The 27,334-nt window shown below is 38.1% G+C and overlaps 1 protein-coding gene across 4 annotated transcripts in view; it reads left to right on the forward strand.

Moving 5' to 3' along the window:
* The window catches only part of LOC149238602 (uncharacterized), a 349,551-nt gene that overhangs the window by 67,557 nt on the left and 254,660 nt on the right, over positions 1–27,334 (forward strand). For 2 of the 4 annotated variants that reach the window (XM_089373107.1, XM_089373105.1), the window contains one exon: positions 10,023–10,064. The exons of 1 other annotated variant lie outside the window; for it this stretch is intronic. In XM_089373107.1, the coding sequence (XP_089229233.1) occupies positions 10,023–10,064 (42 nt within the window). Of the gene's footprint in view, positions 1–9,777; positions 9,811–10,022; positions 10,065–27,334 lie in introns of all 4 variants that reach the window. One more of the 4 variants, XM_089373104.1, reaches the window with a different exon arrangement.

Below are 27,334 nucleotides of genomic sequence, written 5' to 3' on the forward strand. Positions count from 1 at the left end.
TGCAGAAGCTTCGGATTACTCCACTGAAGGCTCTTGCTATTTTAATAGAGGCTCCTCCCAAAAGGATAGAGTCATCTGCAAACAAGGCATGATTGATTGGGGTTGTTCCTGGTGTAGCCTTGATGCTAGGAAGGGTCTCGTTGAGTTTCTCATCAGAGAGCTTTCGACTTAGAGAGTTTGCCATCAAAATATCCATAAAAGGGGACAGAGGGAAACCTTGCCTAATTCCCCTTGTAGCTTTGAAGTAGTTTGCAGGTCTACCGTTTACTAGAGGGGCTATCCAAGGTTCTCCAATGCATGCTTTAATCAATTTAACAAATTCAGAACTGAAACCAAAAGCCGAAAGAACTTAGAACAGGAAGAAATGTCTTACTCTATCGAAGGCATTCACCATGTCTAGTTTGATGAGCATACCTTGCTCTTTGCGCTGGTGACTGAAATGGATGATTTCCTGCACCAAGATCACATTGTCCAGGATATGCCTTCCTTTGACATACCCTCCTTGATTGGGAGAGATGAGTTTGTCTAGTAGAGGTTTTATTCTATTGGCCAGCAGCTTGCTGAGAATTTTGTAGGACACGTTGTAAAGTGAGATTGGTCTGAATCTGTCGAAAGTCTCTGGGTTGGCTTCTTTGGGAATTAGGGATAGGAAGGTGGAATTTGTGCTTCCTCCCACCTTGGCTTTCCGAATGAAAATCCTTTGATCATTCAGTGTAAATCAACCTTGATGATATCCCAATAGAGTCTATAAAAGTGTATTGAGAATCCATCTGGTCCTGGGGCTTTGTCTGGTTCCATCTTCCATATGGCATTGCTGATTTCTTCCTCAGTGAATGGCTTCGGGAGAGTTGCATTGTCCTCCTCATTAACCATCCTTGGAACATGCTTGAGGAAGTCATTCACTTCCTCGTTGTCCTCCACGCCTTCTTCTTTGAACAACAACTGAAAATGAGAGGTTGCCGCCTCTTTTATCAGAGATGTGCCTTTAAGAACAATGCCATTTGGTGAGGTGATTTCAACAATGTGGTTTCTAGAGAGGCGGGTACGAATTTCCTTGTGGAAGAAGGCTGTATTCTTGTCTCCAGACTCAAGCCAGAGATTGCGTGACTTGAGCCTCAAGTATTCTTCCTCTTCTCTAAATGTCCCGAGGGTGCCAATTTGGTGTTCTTGCTCCCTGTGAATATCTGCTCTAGTTATGTCTTGTGGCTCCAGGCCCATTTGTAGATCGAACAGCTGATTGGTGCTCTGTTTTCTTTGGGTAGTGGGGGAGACTGTGGGCTTTTTTATCCGTTGCTTCAGGGTTGTTTTGGTGGCTTTTATCTTTTGATCCCAAACATAGCTGGGTGATCCTTGAACATGAATGGACCAAGCCTTGTTCACTGTGTCCAAAAACCCTTCCCTGTTTGCCCATAGTGGGCTGAACCGGAAGGGGATTGGTCCCAGTTTTCTTCTTCTTCCATCAGAAGGAGGATGGGCTTATGGTCTGAGTTCCACTTTGGCAGAATTTTTGTGGAAATGATCATCTTCTCGGAGAGGAAGGAACTCTGAAGAAGGAATCTGTCCAGCCTGGCTGAGATATGCTCCTCCCCTATTCTGTTGTTTGTCCAGGTGTATAGCCCTTTTTTTGGCTTGAAGTCCATTAAGTCCCATTGTTGAATCAGGTTGTCCACTAAGGGGAGGAAGCGGTCCCTGCTGCTGGTTCCTCCTCTTTTTTCCTTTGGGTCTAGGATTAGATTGTAGTCTCTGACAATAATTATATTATTGAGGGAGTAAGCTTCCAAAAAATCAGTCAAGGTTTGCCAACATTGTTCCTTTTCTACATAGAGTACAGGAACATAGAGATTAAAGAGAGCAATGTTTATCTTACTTGGAAGGTGTTGGAGTTCGGTGTAAATCCAGTGCTGCGTCTGAAAGGAGCTCTCAAGCTGGAATTTGTCAGCCTCCCAGAGAGTGGCTAACCTGCCGCATGTACCTCTAGCACTTACCGCTTTTCCAGCTTTTGTTTTCCATTTTGCTTTGTTGAGTTCCAGAAGGGCTTCTCCTTCTATTTTAGTCTCTTGGAGCATGAGGATCTCAGGAAGTTCTGACTTTAATAGGCTCTTGACTGCTTCAAATTTTGATGGGTTCCCCAATCCTCTGCAATTCCAAGAGACTAATCGCATTATTCACTGGTAGGGGTTGGGGCAGCTCCTCCCTTGGGAGGCCTGGTTCTAGTATTTCCGTCAATAAACATCTCTATAGTGGCCTGACTGCCTTGCATTTTTTGTCTCTCTGCTTCTCCTTCTCTGGCCTCTCTATGAGATTTCCTCCCCACTCTTTTCAAGGGCCTCTTAGCGGTTTCATCTTTCGAGCATCCCGATGTGTTAGGGGTCTTCTTTCTTGTCATATCTGCATAGGTTGGGGAGCTAGAGGCACCTTTTTGGGTTTGGACTGGTTCCTCTTGCCTTTTGTTTTCTTCCATTTTGTTTGCCTGCTGTTCATTCTCTTTATCTGCTGGATCTTGGGGTTCTTCTGGTGTGTTGAGAATGTCAATGGGATTGGTTGATATGTTTGCTATTGGAGGGACTGAACTTCCTTCTGCTTGGGGTTCTGGAGGAGCAACCCTCCCAATGGAGGCGGCTTTTCCTTTGTTCCTGTTGCTCTGCTTAGATGATCCTGGTTTCTGGACCTTAGTCCATTGATCTCCCTTCTCTTTTTCAACTACCTCCTCTGATTTCTTTTTACAATGCTTGGCAAAGTGCCCGTAGCCATGGTAGTGTCTGCATTTAAATGGTAGTTGCTCGTAATCTAGCACTTGTATCTGTGACCAATCGGCCACCGTGAGTTTAATGGCTTCAGGGAGACCTTCCTCCAAGTCTACATCTACACAAATTCTAGCACAAGAATACTGGTCTTTTCTTTCTGCTTGGTCGATGTATTTACCTAGCTTGTTGCCTATGGTTTCCAAGGATTCAGTGTTCCAGTAGTGGAGAGGAAGGTGGGGCAATCTCACCCAGACCGGAACGGTCGAGGGCACATCTTGGGTCGGGTCGAAGTCTGGAGTCCATTGGTTCAGGTATAGTCCCTGAGGCCCCATAAAGTACAGGCTATTTCTGAATGTTAGGTTTCTATCTTCTGTTGCTTCGAATACAAATACAAAGAAGCCTTTGCCAACGAAATGGCTTTTTATTCCTTCTTCGACCAGTGAACGCCAGTTCCTTTGGACCCAGGCTTCAACCGCTTTTGGCGAGGGCCATAAGCCTGTGAACTGGTTGATAAGTCCTCTTTCTGCTAGGTTTAGAGCCGCTTTGCAAGGCTCTTCAGTAGGCAGAGCAATTGTGGGGATAGTTGCCATTTTTTTCATGAACTTCTGTTGATTTTCGGATGCTGGCCTTTTATTGCAAGCTGCAACCAGATCCCGGAATGCGGCTAGCTCTGGTGGCAAGGTAGTTTCCTTTTCGCGACCCCCTCCCGGGGCCATGGCTTTGGAGCTTCGCTCAGTCTCGAGGTTGTATCTGTCTCTTTGTCTCCGGGCTTCCTCCTACCGGCCGGAGGTTGCACCAGGCTCCCGCTAGCTTGTTACTCTCGTGAAGGCTGCTCCTGCTCCTGCTCCTAAAATTGATATTGAAATATTTTATCTATAATCCACATTGAAATATATATTTTGTTATCAATATTTTTAAATATCATATGTTAACTCTATATTGAAAAGTAAAACAAAAAGAATTACATATTTGTGTACTCATGCATTATCAAACCTTTTAGCCCAATATATCATAATTTTAAAATTAAAGTAATAATTTGGTAAAAATTAAAATATTTATTAAAGTGACATGAGAAGAAAGGTAAACAATCATGTGAATTGCTAAAGGTTATAAAATATAAGAAAGAATAGTATAAACTAAGTAAAGGGAAGAGAATAAACTAGTTTTGTCCATCTTTTAAGTTATCTATCATGGTGAAGCATGGAGTTGTGTCCATTTTGAAAAGAGAAAATGTCACTGGCAGCAACATTATTAGCTATTACTTAGCTAAAATTAGTTTGAAATAGAGAAATTTGTGGATTTGAAGATGACTTACAAGACCGATCGATGATTTCTTGTCATTGTTGGTTGCGACATTTTTAATTCTTCACTTTACTTTTTTCTTTTTTTTTTAAATATTTTTTGTTTTCTATTTCATATTTATTTTCAATATAAGAAAAACTATGTAGATGATTTAGGGTATGCATGTTACATTATCGTTATTTCATTTTAAAAATTATTTTATTATATTGATCTTCTTACAGTTGATGTTTTGATGTTCAAAAAGAAAATGCCATTTTTATTTAGAGATTACATGGAAATTATACTTCATATTTGCATACTAAAATGATGGATTTGATATTACATAGTAGGTACATTTCACTTCCATCTCATTGAAATTTAGTCCTCAATCCTACCTTTTTTCCTTTGATGTTACAATTAAATTTTTGATCAAATTGAAATTTTGTTAGTGTGGCACTTAATTTACTAACATTTAGATTTATTTTTCCATGAGGGTAAACCTAAAACTTAACATCGTTTTTCTTTATTTTGGATTTTAAGCAAATCATTTTTAGCCACTAAGTTTAATTTACTTAAAGCTAAGTTGAATAAAAACATGCTAACATGGGTAAAAGTTCCCAACCTATTAATTATTAAACAAAATCCCAACAAACATTCAATGACAAAAAAAATTATACAAATGTCCATTCATGCTAATGCAGATACATGTTATAGTATACATTTATCTTAAACCATTATAAATCCCTGAGACTATTAGGGAAGAGATGAACAACAACATCATGGAACTAGAGAGGGTTAGGATTGTTGGTGATCTTCCCTATGATGTCTCAACTTCATGTGACACACGCTTTGGTTATTTGTCACATGCTTCTTACCTATAAATTAGCATTTTCAACAAAAACAAACCAAAACAATGTTATATTTGGCCAAAGCCTTAATTTCCTCTACAAGGCTTTATGTAAGTTAAAATCATCCAAAATAACAAGTAATTTAGCCAAACATACCCAATTGAACACAAAATAAGACTTGTGATATATCTCTATAATGTTTTTAAAATCTTCATTTCAGATTTGTGTTTGCACTTAGAACTTGTGGTTCTATTACAAGAAAAGTTTGGAAATCCCTTTTGAAATCCATGGGACTATGGTTCTTTGAGGTATATTATGGTATCTACACAAATACTATGCTCTTTTAGGGCCAACATTGGTGGTGTCACATATTTTACATAAGCATCATGGAATTGGCATTGGTGGTGTGATAATATGTTACTTAGGCATGCAATGTCTACAAAAAATTTATTCTTTTCTATAATTGGCATTTTTGGCATGACAATATGTTACTTGCAACATGCTAGAACTGACCATTTTCATTTCACTAATTTGAATTCAATGCATTTCTCCTCCCCATGTAGTATTATAAATTGGTAAGGTAATTGAGAGCAAAGAAAGTGGGTGATAATAATTCCTACTGTGACCACTTGAAACTCTACTAGCATGTGGGCATCCATATATTTCTTCTCAAAAACATCCTTTCTTTGAATAAGATTTATTTCATGCACTGATCTATCTTCATCTCCATGTGACCATCAATGTAATTCTTGTAATAGGGCAAAATTTGGCCCACCCAAGTATAGCCCTTTCACTATTAGATAATGTGATCCTTTGGTATATTCAAGGGACAAGAAAGTTGGTAAGTGTTAATGTGTTAGAATTTGGAAGCACCTATCACTTATAAGTTTCACAGTTTTGTGGACATGATAAGATGTATTTAGCCATATTTCTTAGAATTGATGCCACATTATTAATTTTACATAAGTATATTTGTTATTGTCTTTGACAAACCTTATATTGTCCATTGGAAACATTGACCCGTTATCTTAAAAACTACACTTTACTCTCCTTTTACAATATATCCACCATATATTCTCTTCTGTGTCTCCTTCCCTTGCTTCCGGGGTATGCTAGTTTAAAAACAGTTTTGTTGTAACATTTTAATATGATAGTTTGTCCTATATCGAATTCCTAGAATTGTGTTGATGCTTACCATAGATAGTTGAGCCATATGTAGTCTCTTGCTCAACTTTGTGACTTGAGCCTAAAATTTAAGAGAGGTAACCTTGGTCTAAGCAAGGGAATTAACTTTAATATGATAGTTTGTCTTTTCTTAAATCCTTAGAATTATTTTGAGGCGTCATGGAAAGTTAAAGAGTATAGACCATATGAATGTTGCATTGAAGTTTTGAATTGAGCTAAGTTGAATCGACCTTACTAGGTTATATATATAGAAGCTATAGTAACTCATTAGGGGCATAGTAGTAACCGATGATGAGTGGATTATGCAATGATGTTCTTCAATGTTGTGTGTCTGAAGTGTTGTTTACCTAGGGGTTGAAAAGAGAAAGTATTAGGGTTGTTGTAGTGATACCCTTCCTCCATGGCTTGTTTCCTCCCTTGTCTAATCTAAAGGTGTTGAATCTCGGGATCTAAGGGTATCAAATCTCGGGTAATTAATATAAATATTTAGTGAGCTAGGTGGAGGTTATAAATAATCAAGAGTGAAGCATGAGCACATAAGATGCTACCCATGCCTTAGATGCTATTATTGGACTTGGAGTTGGCTATGGATTTGATCTCGTCAATATGGTGAATCTATTGGTGCTTAAATTGCTTAGTCAACTGATTGTAGTGCTATTGATGTTGCTATTAGTTAAATTATTGGACTTGGAGTTGGCCATGGATTTGATCTCGTCAATCTGGTGAATCTATTGGTGCTTAAATTGCTTAGTCAACTGATTGTAGTGCTATTGATGTTGCTATTAGTTAAATGGCACTAGATTTATACTATCAAAGGAGTCTTAAACCGTAACTCCATAAAGTTAGGAATAAGCTCTTATTATCTGAAACACAACAAGAAGGAACCAAAGATACTTTTATCAACTAGATGAATAAAATAAATCTATTAGTAACAATAACATGCTAAAACTTATCAATCATTAGTCAACTCCAAACCCAATGCAATGTATAACTATGTATATGCTATTCTCAGTAAAGGAAACAATGCTGGAATCTATAACTATCTCATTATAGCTGGTTGGATACCCTTTTGGCACCTCAAACCATACTTTAAAAACCTTGAGCTAGAACCTACTTTTTACTATTTACAACCTAGAGAAATACTTGTAGTAAGTGAACTTCCACAACAACCCTACACCTAACTCTTTTCCAACACAAACTAGGAGCCACTGCTACCCATTGAAATCCACTTTACTCTAGACCACCTTAACCTCAAACAACAAACCACTTCAAAGAAGCCTAGCACCAACTTATACACATTTTAAACCGTAGGAATTAAACCTAGACCTGGGGTTTTTAACCTTTGCTTAGCCCTAAATCCCCCTATCACAAATACCCATTTAACCTCAAACAAGCAAATTAAGAAACTGACATCCACAATCGACAACTATAAATTTTGAAGCAAAATCCTATAAATTTAATAGTAGAAATATTCTTAACCCATTTAAAGAATTGTTTACTCTTAAAATTAACCCTTGTTTTCCTATTTATAATCAAAATAGAAACTTAAATCTTTACTTGACAAATCACAACCTAACAACAAAACTAAGCCTGCAGAAGTAATATAAGCTATAAATATATACTAATTATATATAATGACATCAAATTATCTAGCAATAGTCTATATATTGATGTTGAAAGCTTCTTATGGAATACTATGTAGTATCGCTTAGGTGTTTGATGTTTCAGGTGAATACTTGACCCATCTTCAGGTACATTCATTGTAATAATTTAATATAAATAATTAACTCTTGTCTCTATTATCTTTGTCTTGACTAGTGCTAAGAAGAAGATGAACACTGCGAAGATGAGAACTAATTCTCATGAGCTTCAAAGTGAAACCGGGCGTTGCTCCATTCCCAAAACACCTTGGGATGAAAGAATCTGTCACCTTTGCGATACTAAGAGGGTTGAAGATGAAAAGCGCTTTCTCTTGGATTGCCCGACTCTTACTCACATTCATTCTCATTTCCAAAACATTTGCCACACTACCAACCTTCTTGACTTATTAATTCAACAAAACTATAGTGATCTAGGAACACTTCTTCCCCTTCTGTTTTATCATAAAAATACAATATTAAAGAGTCCCAATTAATCTCTCACTTTCTTAAGGTCAGATAGATCACATTAGTCATAGTGGATGTTAATCATCTTCATCATTATTTTACTTTTGACCAACATCTATTATTTAATTTAATATAAGTAATTAACAATTATCTTTGCTAGTATTATTCTCAATTTAACCAAATCCTATTATTATATTATATAGTCAATTTGACCAAAATTACATAAAAAATTATTAATTTATTGTCACTTTGAATAAATCCTTTAATTTAATTATTTGTTAAATTTAGTAATTTTCTTCTTATAATTAATATTATTTATTCTAATTTGATCTTCCTCTCTAATTTTAGCTAGGTTAGATCCATTTTAACTCCAAATCTACCAAGCGCCGAGAGGGATCAAATATCTTTTCACTCAAAAAAAGGTTTGCAAAATGTCAAACTCTAACTTATTCATGTGAAAAGGAAGTGTCAAACCCTAACTTATTCATGTGAAAAGGAATTCTAGAAAGAAACTACAACAATAAACATGAACAATTAAACATGGACAATTAATTTGAAAAAAAATGTATCCATCATCAATGAAAAGGCCTAAGAGTACACCTGGTGGATGAGCTGCTTTTTGAAGTGATGGGCTCCAATGCCCCTCCTCAAGATGGGTTTTTGGCTTCCTTGATGTGTGAACAAGCCCTTCCTTGATTGAGTGAACAAGTAACATGAAAATGAAAGCTACAATCAAGAGGAAGAGGTCGTCAAGATCTCTGGTGTGATTTCACCAGCATGTACATTCTATGAATGGATTGATGTAATTAGAGAGGCCAACTGATCCCCAAGTTTGTTTCCTCACTTCACCATCTGAAAAGCTGCTCGAGTGGTCCACTTTATAGTAGGTTTTTCAAGAATGAAGTAATATAACAACATCTATATGTAGAGTTGTCTCCCCTTTGAGTAGGGTGTCATCTTTTTGTTGTTGTTGTTGTTAGTGGAACCTTATCCAAGTCCCCTTCCATTATCCTAAAAATTGACACTATATAGAGCTTCAGTCTTGTTTGTTTATTAATCAACTTCTTGTGGTCCTTGAGCATGTTAAACTCATCCGTTGTCACTGCTTGTCTATTTTATAACTTGTTTGTCACTTTGCAAGACATTGAATTTCTGCAACAAGTATTGAGCCTCTAGTTAACATTCTAACAACTATGATCAAATGACATTGTAGGGTGACTTTCTGTTGTAAATAATTTTCTTTTTACATTCCTTGGCTTGCTAATATAGATTGGGATTGTAAAACAAAGAAAAAAAAGAAAAAAAGCAAATTGGTTCTTTCTATTCCAAAAACGAAGGTTCTTATTCTGTTTGATGTTGATTTAATCTCGTGTTATTGATTCACATGTACAAGTCTTTGTCTGAAGCAAATTATTAATAGTCTTTGTCTTTGTATGTTTGGATAAGACATCTAACAAAATAAATGTGCTCCTCTTTTAGAATAATTGTTGTCTTCTACCTCATTTCTCTCTCGAAGTAACTACACCAGAGCAAGCCTTAATGCAAACTTTATTCCCTTGTCTTTTTTGAAACAGTTCTGGAGATATTATCATGTGTTTGTTTTCTTTTTCACAGGTAGTTTGGACGATGCTATACACACTTTCGAAGGTCATGAATTATTAATAGACTGTCTTTGTATGTTTGGATAATACATCTAACAAAATAAATATGCTCCTCTTTTAGAATAATTGTTTTGTCTTCTACCTCATTGCTCTCTCGAAGTAACTACACCAGGGCAAGCCTTAATGCAAACTATATTCCCTCATCCTTTTTGAAACATTTATGGAGATATTATCATGCATTTGTTTTCTTTTTGGCAGGTAGTTTGGACGATGCTATACACACTTTCGAAGGTCATGAAGGTAGAATTTTTTTATGGAGTTGATTTTTCGTAGGTTATATGATTTTCGCTTGGCCATCTTGTTAGAAAACAATAAAATAGTTTTCTATTTTCTTAACTAATTTCTCATCTATTGTGAAGTAGAATTATTAATGTTTATAACACCAATTTAGGATAGCTAATGCCTAGTGTCGAAGGGGTCAATTTAAAATGGATAATTCCACTTTCTGCCATTAGTCCAAAGATATTGGAGGATTAAAACATAAATGTAATATTAGAGTTAGCTTATTATGATGGTCATATATTAATGTAGTCTTATGGCTTAGTGGATTATGTTCATTAGTTTAATAAAGTGGCTTATGTTAATAAAGTCACATGTCATATTAAGGTCAGATCAAGTTTTCTCTTAAATAAATAAGGAGGCTGTACATGATTTATGTACAAAACATTGCATCCCTCACCTTGTATATTGACATTTTATTTATTGAATAATCATAAAGTATAATTTCTCATATTTTGTCTTTCCTCTTTGCTATTATCCTACTATTGTGTATATGTGCATAATCTAATATATTATTAAAAATGACAATAGACATCGGGACATGGTGAAGTTTGGAGACGAGAGACTGAGAGACTGTTTTATCACATCAAAAGAATGAATGAGCTGAAAACAAAGTTGGACATATTGGAGCAGTTTTGAAGAGAGGAGATGACAAACCATTCAAACTTGAAAGAAGTTGTTGGAGATTGTAACTAGTTTCGGTCTTCATAATTATCATTGTACTTATGTATTTTAATTTAAAAACAAAAAAAAATTATTATTCTTATTCTTATTGTGAAAGCATGTTCTTTAGGATTAGAAAGTCAAAAAGAGAAAAGAAAATGTACTTGAATCATGTCCCATTTGGACATTTGTAAAATTTGAATTTTGTAAGTGTCATTTATCCAATCTGCCAAGTCAGCCTTCCAAGAAGACATGTCGGCTGCTCAAATGACACTTCTCTTCACATAGCCAAACAATTATATATTAGCACCTTTACTACACCATTGGACATACGTTCGATCATTTGTTTAGAGAAGTAATATTCGAATTTCTCGAGGCTTCCAGGGCATCTTGATAATTGGAGCTTCCAATCAATGCAAACTAGACGAATATTAAGAGCTTTCAAGAACTGACGTTGGCATCAATGAAAACACCATTCAACACTTGCATCCAAATTCAAAGAAATGTGCTTGCAAATCACCAAACCAATGCTGGCCCATTCACCCTTTGACATCAATGACAAATTTTCCAACAATCTCCCCCTTTGTCATTGATGTCAATCCTTATGCTCCCCCTGTCTCCATGCTCCACTTCCTTTGTCTCCATGCTGCACTTTCCTTTTCTCACTCTGTTTGACATCAATGGCAAAGGGCGTCTTATGTCTTTGGGGCTGCCCCCCCTAAAGATATGACACTCAATAAGACTTCTGTCTTCTTATCCTTCCCTTATTTGTTGTCCTTATGACTCTTTTGCTTGGTTGCAATTTTCATCTGCTTTGCTTGGTATAGAAGATATATGTTGTTTGGTCTTGTCGCTGCCTGCAACCAATCACCCTTAGCCTTCTTCTTTGATTTTTCACTTTTGAGAATCAAACAGGAGATTATACCCTTGATCATACGTTTTGCCAACAATGAGAAGATTGTGCTTCAAATCCTTAACTAGCAAGATATTTTGTGCCTTCATATGTTCACTCCCAAGGTTTGCTACACCTTCACAAAAGAGTTATATCCAAATGCAACATTGCCACTTTTTCCTTTACGCTGATGAATTTGTTTTGATCTCCAGTCATGTGTCGAGCATCCATTGTCTCTGTACCATTCATCTTGTTTATCTTCAGTGATTAGTGCTAGATTGCAATTTTCCTTCTTTTCTTTTCCCATGTAATAGTTGGCTTCTCTGTCTGCATGATTGGAGCATTCTCTTTCACAAGCCTACAACCCTGTGCCTTGTGGTCAAGATTATTGCACTTGTAGCATACAATGTTTTGGTTCATTATTGGTTCAAATGGATTGTAGTTTCCATCGACATTTCTAGGTCTAAATCCACAATCATTCCCGTTCCTTGCATAATTCTATCTTGTACCGATTTTACAATGAATTGTTTTATGCCCAAAATTTCCGCAAGAGTAACAATGACCAAGAAAGTTAGTTTCATACCGAGGAGAGTAGGTTGATCTTCGAAAGATTTTTTGCCTTGGAAGAGGTTCTATCCATTGTTGATCATCTTTGCAATGGATGTTCTTGGGATCATCAACTGAACTTTTTAAAGCAACAACATTTCTAGATTCTCCTTTAATTTTCTCCTTTAAAGGCTTGAAGTTTGTGTCTTCCTTGGTTAAGGATGCATCTGTATAGCCAATGCCGGTTTTATCGCCTTATGGTCTTTGACAACTGAGAATGTTATCCAACACTACTGAGCTGTTCAAGTTCTTATTGAGCTTATCAACTTCAACTATCAATGACACAACTTCTTCAAGCTTCTTACACTTTTCTTCTCTCTTGTTCATCTAGGTCATCAACACTTCTAAATTCTCTTTGCTTCTTCAAGATGGACTTTCAAAGAGATATTTTCTTCATCACGTCTCTCAAGTATGTTTTTCAATTCTCTGTTTTTATTTCTAAGAAAGGCATTTTTGTTTTCACTATTCTTCAAATTTTCTTGAAGGTCTTCATCTTCCTTTTTTTCCCAAGGAAAAATCGCAATTTTATTCATAATGAACAAAATCACATATTGTAGATGCTAACAGCATATGCATAAAAACTCAGATCTTGGTATCCAAGATCAATAAACACTCACCAGAGAGGTAACACTAGTCTACTCTTTTCTACCTTTCTTTTTTTCCACCTTCCGCCAACCACTAGAGTTTGGAGTGGAAGATACAATAGCCATTTGATTCTCTTTTACAGGGAGTTCTTTATCAGAATCCAAACTTTCAAAAGCATGAATTCGCTTGGTTCCACTCGCTTCTTTTTAAGCTGGAATCTTCTCAATCTGCTGTTGCTAAACTGAAGGCACTGGAACTAATGAAGAATTTTGCTCGACCTCGTTCTTCTGCATGACATCCTGGGAGTTCTGGTCATTAATGTTTGAGGTATTTTCCGGGATTTCTACATCCTTTGCTTCTACTTCCTGGGATTCTGAAAATTGCCAACCTTTTGGCTTTTGAGCTTGTCTCTTTTTTCTTTTAGGGTCGTTTTTTGCTTGAGGGCATGCATTTTGAAGATGGTCGGTTTGTAGACATATATGGCAACAAAATGTCGTATTCTCATAGTCAAGAGGCTGGGACCACTGCATATTGTTGTGAATCAAAATAATGCGATCAAGTAAACCTTTACTAAGGTCTACCTGTGCACAGAGTCTGGCGAATGTGAAAATGCCCTTAAAGACTCTGTCTGCATCCACCTTGAGGAAATTCCCCAAAGAATTCCCTATCCCTTCTAATACTTTATGATGCCAAAAATGTAGGGGTAGATTATGTAACCTGACCCATACTGGGATTTTGGAGACCACCATGGTATTTGCATCAAATCCCAGGAACCATGGTATCATGAATAGGCCTGCATTCCCCCAAAAACCATGGTCCCTCGTTTAATACATAATCCATATCTTTTGCCGTGTCAAACTTTACAATAAAAAATCCCCTGGAACAAAAGTGGATATCATAATTTTCCGTACAGGTAGAGAAAATCCATTGATGTAAAGTCTCTGATTTGGGGCAAAATCCATTAAATTTGCATCACTGCTCTTGCGTGGAAATCAGAATAGAGCTCGTTAACCTTGGGAAGGTTGACTGTCAAAGTTGACACCTGTTTCATCTGCTCCACAATATAGGGACCGAGAAGATTGGTGGGTTGTTCTGAATTTTTTTGTGGATGAGTCTTCCCTTTCACAACATCCTTGAAGGAGATTAGACCTTTAGAACTAGATCCAGGACATCCTCCAAGAAGTCTCATGTTAAGGATGATGGTTGAATCTGGTACAAGGCCATAGTCCTGCAACTTGTAGTCCTCTTGCAATGATTTCCCTGCATAAATCAGATTTTGGAGTCTTGCTGGAATACCCATCTGTTCTTGAATCTTTTGCTTAAGAGTTTGTACCCGATCCTAGATCCAGACCCTCATACACATAGATTTCCCTCTCAACGTTTTAATAAAAATTTGGAGCGGAACTTCTTCAATCACATATGTGGATTGACATTCAAGATCCGTCCTCGTATTGGTCTCAACTAGTAAATTCGAGGGCAGATTGGGAATCCAAGGGAGGTTTTCCGAATACTGGTAGATAAAGGAGTTGAGAGCCTCCCCTTCATCAAAAGAAACAAAACTTCATTCCATATAGTTCTCAAAATCCCACAGATCTGAAAGAACTCCATGAGATATCGACTTGACGAGGTCCTCCAGATTTATGATGGGAGGAGGATCCATGTTATGTGACCTAGATTCCTCAAAGATCAAAAGCCTTTGATTGTGATTAGGGCCCAGATGCGGCCAAGCCTTGGCTCTTTGATGCTGCGGGGTCCACCAATTGGTCTCATCATACCTAGTATGGAAGCGAAAGATGTTGTTGATCAATCCTCCAATTGTAGTCACACGCTCTTCATCATCTTTCCAATAGATCCACTAGATCACGACCCCATGCCCTAGATCGATAGGGAAAAGCAAAAAAAAAATCTCTAAGAAGCCTTCCAACCCGCACTCAAGATAACATGACCAGATCCAACAAAAAAATGTGTATCTATCCATAGATCCACACTTTCAAATTGACTATGAGTCCAAGGAGTAACCAGGGCTTTAGTATTTACCAAGTTTCCACACCAGATCTTCTTGATGCCACTAATTCTCTGCTTGCCCAAACCCCACTCCTTGAGTTTCCAATTGCTTAGATCTGAATCTAAAAAATCTCTAATTCCATGATCAGATCCGCCTTCCTCGACGTCAATCCTGGCTGCATGCGATTTTGCAGGTGGGATGGGCTTGGCAATAACCCGATCCAGCTACCCCGCTTCTGCAATGTATTCATCATTTTCTTTATCAGCAAGCTCTTGATACATTGGAGTGGCTTTGGCTCTGGCAATATCTCGTTGGTGAGTTTCACATCGTATTTGTTCAAAAAATCCTCGTCTACAACGACATAGATGTCCAACAAGGGGTTGCCCGTGCCAAATAGCACAGCTTCCATTGCCATTCCCTGTAGACGCAGAGAGATTTATTGCTCAACAACCTTGCAAATGATTCCAGATCTTCATCTTCCTATTCGATCTTTGAATTCTTTCTGAGTCCCCAGAAAGAATCTATTCTCGTATTTGGTTCTTCGTTATCCAAATCATTGTCCTCTTCATCATCATGATCATTTTCTTGATTTTCTTGGGTTATGAGAACTTCTCTTGCATCCCCCTCTTATGCCATTTTCATCTAAAGAACTACTATCTGCTTTAGAATAATTTTTTTTCTTATGGAAGTTTTTTTTTTCCTTAAAAGGACATCTTTTAGCATAATGAGCTATTCTGCCACAATCGAAACATTTAAAAGGTAACTTACCTTTGTGTTTTCTAGTTCTCATTTGGGCTTCTTGATGAAATTTGCTTCTTCTATATGTGATTCATCATTTGGAGTTCCTTGACCTTGGGTTCTTTGTTTCTTGTCTTCTTTGTGGTTTGTCTTCTGTCTTTATTCTCATTTCGTATGATGTACGAGTGTTATGTAATTCTTCAATTGTCATCTTGGTCAAGTCCTTGGTTTCTTCTCTTGCAGATACCTCAACATCATATCTTAAGGGAAGCGGTCTTAGACCTTTTGTATGATCAAAGGATCTTCATTTTTTTTTCCTAATTCTCTGATGGAGTTGACAACCTCATCTACTTTGAGTAAGTCATATTATCTTCTTTTTATCCATTTTTAGATTTTCAAACTGAGCTCTATACTTTTGAAGTTTGACTTGCTTGAACTTATCATCACCTTCATACAAATTTTTAAGTTTAGCACAAACTTCTTTGCTGTGGTGCAAGACATCACCTTGGACTTAATGGTTCTTGACAATCCACCCATGATGGTATGAAGAGATTTTGAATTGCAGCTAAACAACTTCTTCTCATCAGGATCAATTGGAGGATTTTAGGAACTTTGTAGCCATTTATGATGGAGAGCTAAATATTCACTCCTAAAGCCTTCAAGCTAAGTTGCACGAAACGACAAAACGTCTAGAAGTTTTTGAAACGAGACGACCCGAAACGCGATTGAAACGTCATATATATATTATAAATAGTCAATATTAAATAACACATTATTTTCCAAGAAAAGAAAGACTGAGACATATTAATGACATTTTAGAAGGAAATCCAAATTTATATTAACTCCAACAAATGATTACATGATGCAAATATCCAAAAATTAGCCTTTATATATGAGGCTTTACATACAAGGCTCCAAAATCAACTTTTATAAGTGAGACTATATATGCTAAAATTGAAATAAAACATGAGATAAAGACAATTATGGCTACATTAACATATCATTACTAATAAAACTCCTCATCCTCATCAACAAAGATAGAACAAGATGCTTGTTCAATAGAAGAGGCAACTCTACTAGTACTTCCAGTTGCACTTGCACCACCACTGGCACAAATATCAAGAGCAGAAAGAGAGAGCTCTAAATCTGGACATTTGGGTGTTAGAAGGGGCCCACGCCCTTCTTCACCCCTTGAGATGGTCGAAAAAGGTAAAAAAAATAATTAATCTCTCCTTTCTGCTACCTGAAACGCGGCTTGTAGCAGTTGAAATGTTGCCAACCGTACCATACGATGTTTCGAAATTGCGAAATGCCGTACGGTACGACCAATGACGTTTCGGCCCCTTTTCAAGCCCGTTTCAGCATTTCAGGCTGTCCTCGGTACCGGTATGCCACCTTTTTAGGCGTTTCCTGCATCATAGCCTTCAAGTAGAGATGCCTTCCAACTGCTCCATAGTGGATAATCATTTCCATCAAACACTGGAGTTGTTCTTGAAGAGATACCTTCCATTTCCATATCTGCTCAGATTTTCCCTCTAGTGATTAGACTGTTAAAGGGTAACCTGCTCTGATACAAATTGTTGGAAACACTGAGGGGGGGTGAATCAGTATTTCATAAATTTCAACAATTTAAGTATCAAAACAATTAATTGATAACATCACATCAAAGCAACACAAGATATATATGAACAATATAGTTATATTGCAAGGGAAGCTACAACTTCTGGTTTACCAGCCACAATTGGAAGGGCTATAGTGCCAAGATTTACTAGCTCCAACTGGAAGGAGGCAACAACCTCTTGAAGGAAGCTACAACCTCCTTCCCTAGCATCACCCTGCCACCCTGTGGAATAAAAGATAAGATAAAAAGTTCTTAGGCTCTTGTACCAGGGACAATGACCCAATTACAACAACATCCAAATTCTCAAATCATTAATGCAGGTGCCCTCACTCTATCTTTAACTCAACTACTTGCTTGAGGACTTCAACACGGGTTTCAAAGATCTGGTCTGCTACAAATTCAAGATTTGCTTCAAAAGGGTCTGCTACAAATGTTGTCTCCGACTTTGCCTTAACACATGTCAAGGGTCTGCTTCAATTCATCAAAGGTATGCCATAGTTTATATGTCAAGGTGTGCTTCAACAAAACTCAAGGATAGGTCAACAAGTGCTACTTCAATTTTGCTGCAAATCTGCTACAAGGGCAAGTAATAAAGACTGTTCCAGAACATGTCAAAATAGGCACTAAGGGTCTGCACTGCTTATACAAGAGTACCTTCATGGTGACCTCAAAATATGACATCAGATGTGCCCTATCCAGGGCTGAAAACTTGCCCAGATCTTGACCTTAGAGTGAGCCTGAATTAGGCCATAGCTAGGTCAAGTTTTACGTCTTAGACAGATTTGGTGATGAATCCAAAACAGGTCTGTTAAACACACATGGGCAGCAATAGAATATGAAGGATAAAACATGAGAGTACAATTTTTATTGACAAATGATATACATTTATAGTACATTGTTTGACCGTTGGGTTTCACATCCCAAGGTCTCTTGGACTCCTTTTGTCCATTCAGCTTCCACACTAACCCATTCAGGATTAGGTGTCCAACATTCCCCCCCTTAATCCGAAGGGTTACGTATGAGTCCAAGAAGAGAGCTTTAATACAAAATGTGCAAAAATGCATGGCAACACTAGGCTGAATGTGCTCTCTGAAATGTTGGTATAAAGGGCGATGGTTTAAGGATGACCACCAACACTGGAACGCTTAGTGCAGTTCCCGGAACTCTTCCAAAACTGGCAAGAAGCTGAAGTCTTCTGCTAGAGGAAGTGCTCCTATTGTTTTGAAGAGGGAAACCTTCAACCAATAAAGGGAGGTCTCACCCCGCATAAAAGGGAGAACTTCAACCTAAAAAGGGAAGTCTCAACCTGTGATGGTTTAAGGATGACCAACAACTTTGGAATGCTTAATGCAATTCCTGGAACTCTTCCAAAACTGGCAAGAAGCTGGAGTCTTCTGCTAGAGGAAGTGTTCTCAATTTTGTTCCTGGAATTCTTCCGAAACTGGCAAGAAGCTGAAGTCTTCTGCTAGAGGAAGTGTCCTAGATTACCAACTGAAGGCATGCTCAAGGGCATCTTTGTTTCTGGCTACAACTCTGAAACTGGTGTGGCAGGTTGTGGCTCAGGCTCGCTTGATGTGACTTTGAAGCTTGTAGATGACCATCATTTCCCCCCCTGTCAGATACAAGGTGAGATGAGGGAGAAAACTCAATTGCGAGACTGTTCAATACTCTGGAAGAAGTTCTGACATGTGATTGGAATATCTTCTTCGCCGTTGATGCCCATTGCCAAGAAGCGATCCATCCAAGATGAATCTTTGTTCTTGCAGGACGTTTGTTTCTGAAGCGTCTGTGTGAAGAATGGCTGGTTTTATGACAGTGCTTACATGGATGAAGATCAAAATAGTGATCTTTCAGATGGCCAACTCGGTCACAGTGTTGGCATTTTATAATTTGTTGTTGTTGTTGTTGCTGTTGCTGTGGAAGAGGGGCATAATCTGGAACAGCTGGAGGTGAACTGTCATGAGGAGCAGGTGAACTGTCATGAATGAATCCAGCACTCTGAAACTGAATGGGCTTGGCGTAGTCTGGAATATGAAAGGACAAGTCCTTGTCATATCCAAGACCAGTTCTGTGCTTGTTGTGGACAAGATGTTCCCAAGGTCTGATGATGGGCTTGGGAGGTGCAGACCGAGTTTCTGCATCTGCATGTACAACTGTTGCTTTATTGGGCATTGGATCTGAATAAACTTGAACAATATTGACTGGCTGTTTATGGGAGTCTGCTTCATTGTTCTGAACAGAAACAGGTTCAGAATAACTCCTTCGTTTTAATTCTTCTTGCTGTAGCTGTGATTCAAGCTGCAAAAAATCGATCTTTTCCTGTGCATTACGCAGGCAGCTCTGAATGTCACAGAGAGTGTCTTTGTTGATGTTGACTATGTTTTCGACGCTAGAATGTATTAGTGTGTTCAGTAACTCTAATACTCCATAAAGTCTTCCCATTTTATCAACAAATCAAACTCTCTTAAATACACTTATTTTAACCTTTTTTTTCAAAGATATTAGAAGTGGCTCCTCTTTTGATTTGCACCAAGTTTTGGCTGAATGGTAAAATCATACAACTTTTGGAATAAGATGATAACTTCTATATACTTTAATACTCCATTAGGCAGAATAATTTATCTTCAAGGCTATCTCAATCCAAATTCACAAGAAATATCAAAGATATATGTGAACAAATTATTTTCATCTTCATGGCATTTTCACAATTATTGTCTTTCCTGTCAAAGATACGACATGAAAATACTGTAACAACACCCACTAATACATCATGCTCCTCCACTGTACAAAATCAAAATACTGAAAATACATCCTTCCTTTTCAAGGAACAAAATCAAAATGTTGGCACTGCAGTCAATACATTGCACCCCACTAACGTACAAAATATAAATGTGGAAACAACAGTCATCAATACATCTTGCCCCTCTTACGTACAAAATCAAATTGCTGAAACTGCAAGCACTGATATATCTTGTCCCTCCAAGTTACAAAATCAAAATATTGAAACTATAGTCACTTCAGTTGAAACTAAATCTGAACATGCAGCCGTGTATGCTGAAAAGTCGGAAACAGTTGATGAAACTACAAAAGAAGTTGGAAATGATCCTGAAAACACTTTAGAGGCCCATATGCTTTCGGAGTGCAGCCAAATACAACTGTTGATAAGGAAATACAAAGCTCAGAATTATTCAAGAAACTGACATCGGGCATAGGTTCGATGATCTACTCCGTTCTGGTGGCAACAGTTTTCCCAGCTTTTCAAAGTCTAAATTACATTAGAAGGTCATAAGCCACAGACCTTGTGTCTTTCTCAATTATGAAAAGAGGGGCAATTGTAGAGAGCGTTGGAGAGTAAAGAAGAGTCCTTGGTAACATATAAGCTAACCGAATCTCGCTCCACAATGGAGGTGTCAGTGTAGTTTAGGAGGATGATTCTCCACAGAGCCCAACGAATATACCAGTGAGCAGACTCAATCAAATCACAAAGAGATGCAGAACATGGCGCTAATGTGGTTAGGAGTCCGGCTGCATAATTACACAACATAATTGAATGAAACAGGTGTTCAATCAAAGAATGATACCAGATTGTAGGAACGATTAGGGAACACTCTCCTTTTTTTTTCTTTGGAATAGTTGGTAGAGAACCAGCTAGAAGATAGCTGAAAAAGGATTCAGAACACCGTAACAGACAAGGAATATTGAGCGGAGGAAATTAATTTGACATAGTCACATCTAAGTGAAATTAAGGAGCGACTATTTGTCCAGGTGTTATAAATTATACCAGGAAAAAATTTAAATTGTAATAAGTCACAAAGACTACCTACTCTGGTTTAGCGTGCCCATTTCCAAGGTAAAAAATTTCTTAGGCTATACCAGAATATGGAGGACCAACTACTTATGTGGGCTGGAATTATATGCCACCCAATATACAATTTCCTCGGAGCACTTTATGATAATTATGTTACCGGAGAGATCCCTTCAGGGTTTCGAAACCTCACGTCCTTGAGGTTATTTGATGCCTCTAAGAATTCGCTCACTGGGACACAGTCCGAGATTGCAAGCTTGAACAATTTACAGTCTCTTCACCTCTATACAAACAACATCTCAGGCGAAATACCCAATGAGTTTGACGAGTTCCATTATCCATGATTGTCGAGCGGTATTACACCAGAAACTACATCATTAACCGTGACTGTCGAGCGGTATTACACCTGAGGGCGTAATGAACAATAGAGGTAGCATATTAACAAGGATGCATTTCAGTGTTAATACAACACCAGAGTTTTAACATACAACTCGCACCACAGTCCTAACACAATTTGACTTGAACCAATGTTTTGACCAACATTACATAACGCAATGCAAAATACAAGAACAAGCATGACACGACGCTGACTGAGAGGAGGATGCCATTGCACAAAGTATCAATGACATTAATTAATGGCGACCTTCTCGGAGGCTCCTGAAGGTGGAGCAGCGACAGGAGTAGCGTAGAATAATAGCAGAGAATAATAGAGAATCACAGGTGAATAATAGATAGAGAGGAGCGTTTTGTATGCAGGTGGAGCAGCTACAGGAGCAATGTTCAGGCCAGTGGAAGCATCAGAGTAGGAGAATAATGATGCGTTCAGGCCAGTGGAAGCGTCAGAGTAGGAGAATAATGATGCGTTCAGGCCAGTGGAAGCGTCAAAGCGTGAGGTATGTCAGAATTTTCTATTTGGGGAATTGTGCGCAGAGAATGCAGCTAAAATACGGCTGATAAAACATTCATGAAATGCAGAACTGACTTGCACAGAAAAGCCATAAAACAAATGGCTCAAATTAATTATGCAGGGCAGGAATATGCCTGCTCTGATACCATGTTAAACACACATGGGCAGCAATAGAATATGAAGGATAAAACATGAGAGTACAATTTTTATTGACAAATGATATACATTTATAGTACATTGTTTGACCGTTGGGTTTCACATCCCAAGCTCTCTTGGACTCCTTTTGTCCATTCAGCTTCCACACTAACCCATTGAGGATTAGGTATCCAACAAGGTCCTTTTATAATCAAAATTCTGCCTAGCAATTATACTTCAAAATCAAATGGAGAATGTAATGGAGTCAGAATTCTTACCAAATGCAGACAACTTCAAACTTGTTTCGACCTTTCTAAGATGATCCAGAACTCGATTTATGTCTCAGCTATAGAACTCGGTTTATGTCTCTGCTACAATGCTCGATTATAGCCACAGAACAGGCCAATAATTTTCCAAGATACTCAACCTTAATTACAACCTGAGACAAACTTCAACACAAGACTGATATCATGCTCCAAAAGGGGACCGAAGCTACTTTGAGATAGGCCTCAATAAGGCCAAAGGAAGTATCATAAAATTGTCTTTTAACATAGTAGTATGCCTCTGCCTCATGCTGAAATTAGGCCTCAAGGTGGGTGCCACAGATGCTATTCGAAATGTGTCTAAAAAATAGAGCAAAGTCTTCCTCAGACAGGGCCAGGACAAATGCGAGTTTTCTCCTTAAATTTCAGTCTTCTTCACAGGTATTCAACGAAGCTCAAACCTCGTATTGCTCCTCGACTATATGCCTCAGATCAACGAATTTTCTTGCACATTTGCCCACGAGCTGGGTGTATTTATACGAGTTTTGGAGGAGCAACTCGACTGAAATAACGTTAACTAACGTGCTTAGAGGAGGCTTAGGATACTCTAAAATATTAACTTTTGTTTTCAAATAGTCCCCTTTCAAAACTGACCTGGACAAATGGAACTAGGATAATTTGAATCTCAGTTTGGCCTCCTTCTAGGGGCAGAATAAAATATTAACGGGATGAGTATAATGGGGCATGAGTTGGTGCAAAACCAATCCATTTGGGGCATCCAACTTCAAATTTGAATATCTCTTCGGCCAGGAGGACCCACAAGGTGTGCCACCTATCAAATGAAATGGTTTGACAAGAGATATCAATCTAGAGGGGCTTTGCATCCAAAGCAGAAATGTGCACGCAAATCACCAAACCAATGCTGGCCCATTCACCCTTTGATATCAATGACAATTTTTCCAACACATATAACCAAAATAGCATTAAGTACAAATGCAGTCAGTCTCTGAACCAAAAATACATTAACAAAGAGTTCCTAAATGTTCTGTATAGTCCAAAAAAAATCATGCTACAACATAACTAGTACTATATATCATCAAAATCATTGCCTATATTGGGATTATCATCATCAACATCACCCTCTAAGCATTAAAATAAGATAGAAAAAGCTTAGCATGTCAATTCAGGATTCTGTTTGTGATGTGTGCATTTTTACTATGGTCATGATAGAGGAGTTCAACAATCAATGCCACCAACATCAAGGTACAAAGAGAGCTTGGTCCTCTTAATTAAATGCTAGTTCCATACCCTCATACATGACAAATTGTAATGGAAACATTTTAATCCCCTCAATCCTGAAATCTAAAAACTCATAAGTTTGCTGGATATTGAGTGAGATCTAAAATTCCGCTTTCTCCATATGAAATCCAATGAAGTTGAAACTACTCTCAAACATCTTGAGTCATTTCATGGTAATGTTAAAAATTTAAGTAAAAGGATGAAAATGCAATATAAAGGAGAATGTTAATTTTACTTCAAGAATTTAACCTTACCATTAATAGCATTAGTAGGGCCTAGACAAATCCACTTCCCAACACTTGGAATCCATTCTAACATTGCTTAAGTTCCACTAGCTGCACTTCAAAACCTTCGGGAGCTCCAAAATTGTGATTGAATTGCGTGAGAATGAGGCAATAAATTGATTTTAGGATGATTTTTTCACAGGTCATGTCAAAATTTCAAGGCACCAATAGGGCTCATGTCCGACACAGGTCAAATGTGTCAAACTCGTGTTGGACATATGTCAGGCTCAAATCATGTCAAACACAGGATTCACGACCCGTGGGGGGAGGGACGTGTCCAGTGACTTAGCTTGCCACTTTTTTGCCTCATATTCAACCCCCTTGATGAATAAGGCCAACGATCCACCTGTTTTAGCTACTATTTGCCTTGTTTTAACCTTTGATGAGTCCCATTGGCTCCGAAAGTCCACTGCATTTCCACATCACCTCATTCGATGCAGCATCATCATGCCCAAATGGTAGATCTCTAACGCCTTGAGGAATATGGATAATTTGAGATCGATTTTGTTCCTTTCTTCTTGTAGACCACTTTTGACATAATGCATGTCAAAAACTACCTAATGCTGCCCTTGTTTTGCCACCTAGAAACTTGTAGTACATGTTGACCAACTTTGACCAACTGTAACTTGACAATGCCTTAACTGTTTGGAAAAATTCAATGTGGCATGTCCTCCTCTCATCAAATTGAACAATTTGGGACCAAGTTGACTTATTTTACTTTTGGGACCACCCGTATTGGGAAACATGAAAATTTGACTTTGTGATATTGCCATGTATGAGAACTAATTGTGGTATGGTACACCAAGGTCAAAATCACACACATATACAATCTACACAACCATGTAATAAGACATAGGTGCACCCTAATGCAGGTTGGATTGGCCTAGACACTAGTGATCACCAATACGTAAGCAGGCTCCTCTAAAATTTTGACTTCCAAATAAGCCCAACCAAGGCCCTCCAATCTTATCTAGGATGGAAGGAACCATAGATGAACCCAAAGGGACTAACCATGGCTGACCAAACACAAGGTCTAGGATACCTAATACAAGAGTTATTACAAAGTTTTTGACTTGTGAACTTGGGATTACAATGGTAATGAATGTACTGAAAAAATATTACAATGGTAATGACATGAGAGGTAGCATTAGCCATTTTGATCCTGCTTCACAAGTCATGCCTTGTACTTCTCTATGCTTCCATCCACTGCATGTTTGATCTTATAGATCTACTTGGAAGTCACTACTGACTTCCCTTAAGGTGTTGGCACAATATCCCACACATCATTCTTCATGATGGACTGATATTATTCCATCATTGCATCTTTCCAAACTTGCTGACCTGCTAGCTCCTCATAGCTGGATGGCTTTGAATCAATGTTGTGACTCATCAATGTTGCATATCTTGAGTAGGTCTTGGGACATCTTTTTTCTCTGAAAGTGCCATGAAGAGCTGCATGTCCCTCTGCTTCCTGCAATGTACTTCGAAGCCATGCTGGTCTCCTCTTGGGTTCTGTAACAACCCTAGGTGGTGCCATTGAATCATTTGGCCTTTCTGGCTCTTCTTGATGACTTGAAAGATGTTCCACATGTTCAGAAGGCCTTGAACCAGCATTCTTGGGAGCTTCATGTTCTTCATCATCATCATCATCCTTGGACTTCTTGAAGGCTGCATCCTCATCAAAGGTAACGTCTCTACTGACTTCAATCTTTTGTTGTCCTGGAATATAAATTCTATAGGCTTTTGATGTCTCACTGTACCCAACAAATGTTCCCTTCTTTCCAGAAAGCTCCATTTTCATTCTCTTCTCTTTGGGTACATGAATGTAAACAGGACAACCAAAGATCCGCAAATTTCCAACCTCTAGTTTCTCGCCTGTGAAAGCTTCTTCAAGAGTCTTGAATTCCAAAATCCTGTCAGGACTTCTATTTTGCACATAAACTGTTGTCTTGGATGCTTCTCCCCATAAAAACATGTTAAATCTTGATCATGAATCATTGCCTTAGAAGCTTCCATAATAGTTCTCTTCTTTCTTTCGACAACCCCTTTCTGTTGAGGGTTGTAAGGGGCTATCAACTCCCTCTTAATCCCAGCTTCTTTGCAAAAATCAATAAATTCCTTGGAAGTGTATTCTCCTCCATTATCTGACCTTACAGTCTTGATCTTCTTCCTTATCAAGTTTTTTGCCTGAGCCTTGAATTCTTGAAACCTGCTAAAAACCTCATCTTTTGTCTTCGTGAAGTAGATCCATGTTTTTTGGGAGAAATCATCAATAGATGTCACATAATACAAGAAGCCATTGTCATTGGTCCACATATATCTGAATGAATTAGATCCAAGATTCCTTTGAATCTTCTGCCACTACTTGGAAAATTTCCCTTGTCATTCTTGCCAAGTCCACAACCTTTGCAAACTCTTTCATGTTGTACTTGGAGCCCTGGAAGACCTGTAACCACATTCCTTAATACTGACAAGGCCTTATAGTGAATGTAAGCAAATCTACGATGCCATAGCTCACATAGATTGGTGTTATTATGAACCAATGCTTGAGCTGATCATCCCAAGAGTCTGTATAAGCCTCCTTCTTGAACACCAATCACCTTTGCAGAGTCTATACTTGGGCCCTTTTTCCATACAAGATCCTTTCTATCAACAAATGTGACCCTATAGTCTTCATCTTCCAAAGGTGAAGTAGAGGCTAGGTTCTTTTTCAAACCTGGAACATACAACACATCATTTAAGTAAACATTTCCTCCTGACTCCAGCTGGAAAGATGTTGACCCAACACCTTTGACTTCATATTTTCCATTGTCACCAAGCTCCAGTTTTGGTGTTGACTTCTCCTCCACCAATTCTGTGAGCACTATATGTTTACCTGTCATATGTCTGGTGGCATCACTGCCTACTAACCAGATGTCATTGTTATTTGCAATAGTACCTAAAAGAGCAAAGAATAAAACAAAATCTTCTTCACTTACATTCTTAAATTTCTTTTGATTTGGATGTTCATCATCATCAATGGCTGCTGTTGAAGCATGCTGCTTGCCTTTCCTCTTTTTGTCATCCTTCCTTTCAGTGCATTGGTTTTTATAGTGACCAAACTTGTGCCAACAAAAACATTGAATAATTGACAAATCTTTCTTCTTTTGATCATAATTGGGAGCAGGTCTTCTACATGTATTCTTTTTCTGATATCTTCCAAAGTTTGCCATTCTTTGCATGAGCTGCAAACGCTTGAGATTCACCATCTCAAGGTCTCTGTATCTTCCCTTTTGATATTAGTCTAGATTCTTCTTGAGTACTTGAGGTCCATAGCTGGTCAAACTTAGGAATTTCAGTTCTACCACAAATGCTAGATGCAAATGAATCAGGTAGACCATTAAGAGCTGTAGTCACAAGTTCTGTTTCTTCAATGTTTTCTCCAATGG

The sequence above is a fragment of the Pinus tabuliformis genome, chromosome 8, assembly GCF_031772625.1.
Source record: "Pinus tabuliformis cultivar Carrire ecotype Pingquan chromosome 8, CPIR1, whole genome shotgun sequence".
NCBI lineage: Eukaryota > Viridiplantae > Streptophyta > Pinopsida > Pinales > Pinaceae > Pinus > Pinus tabuliformis.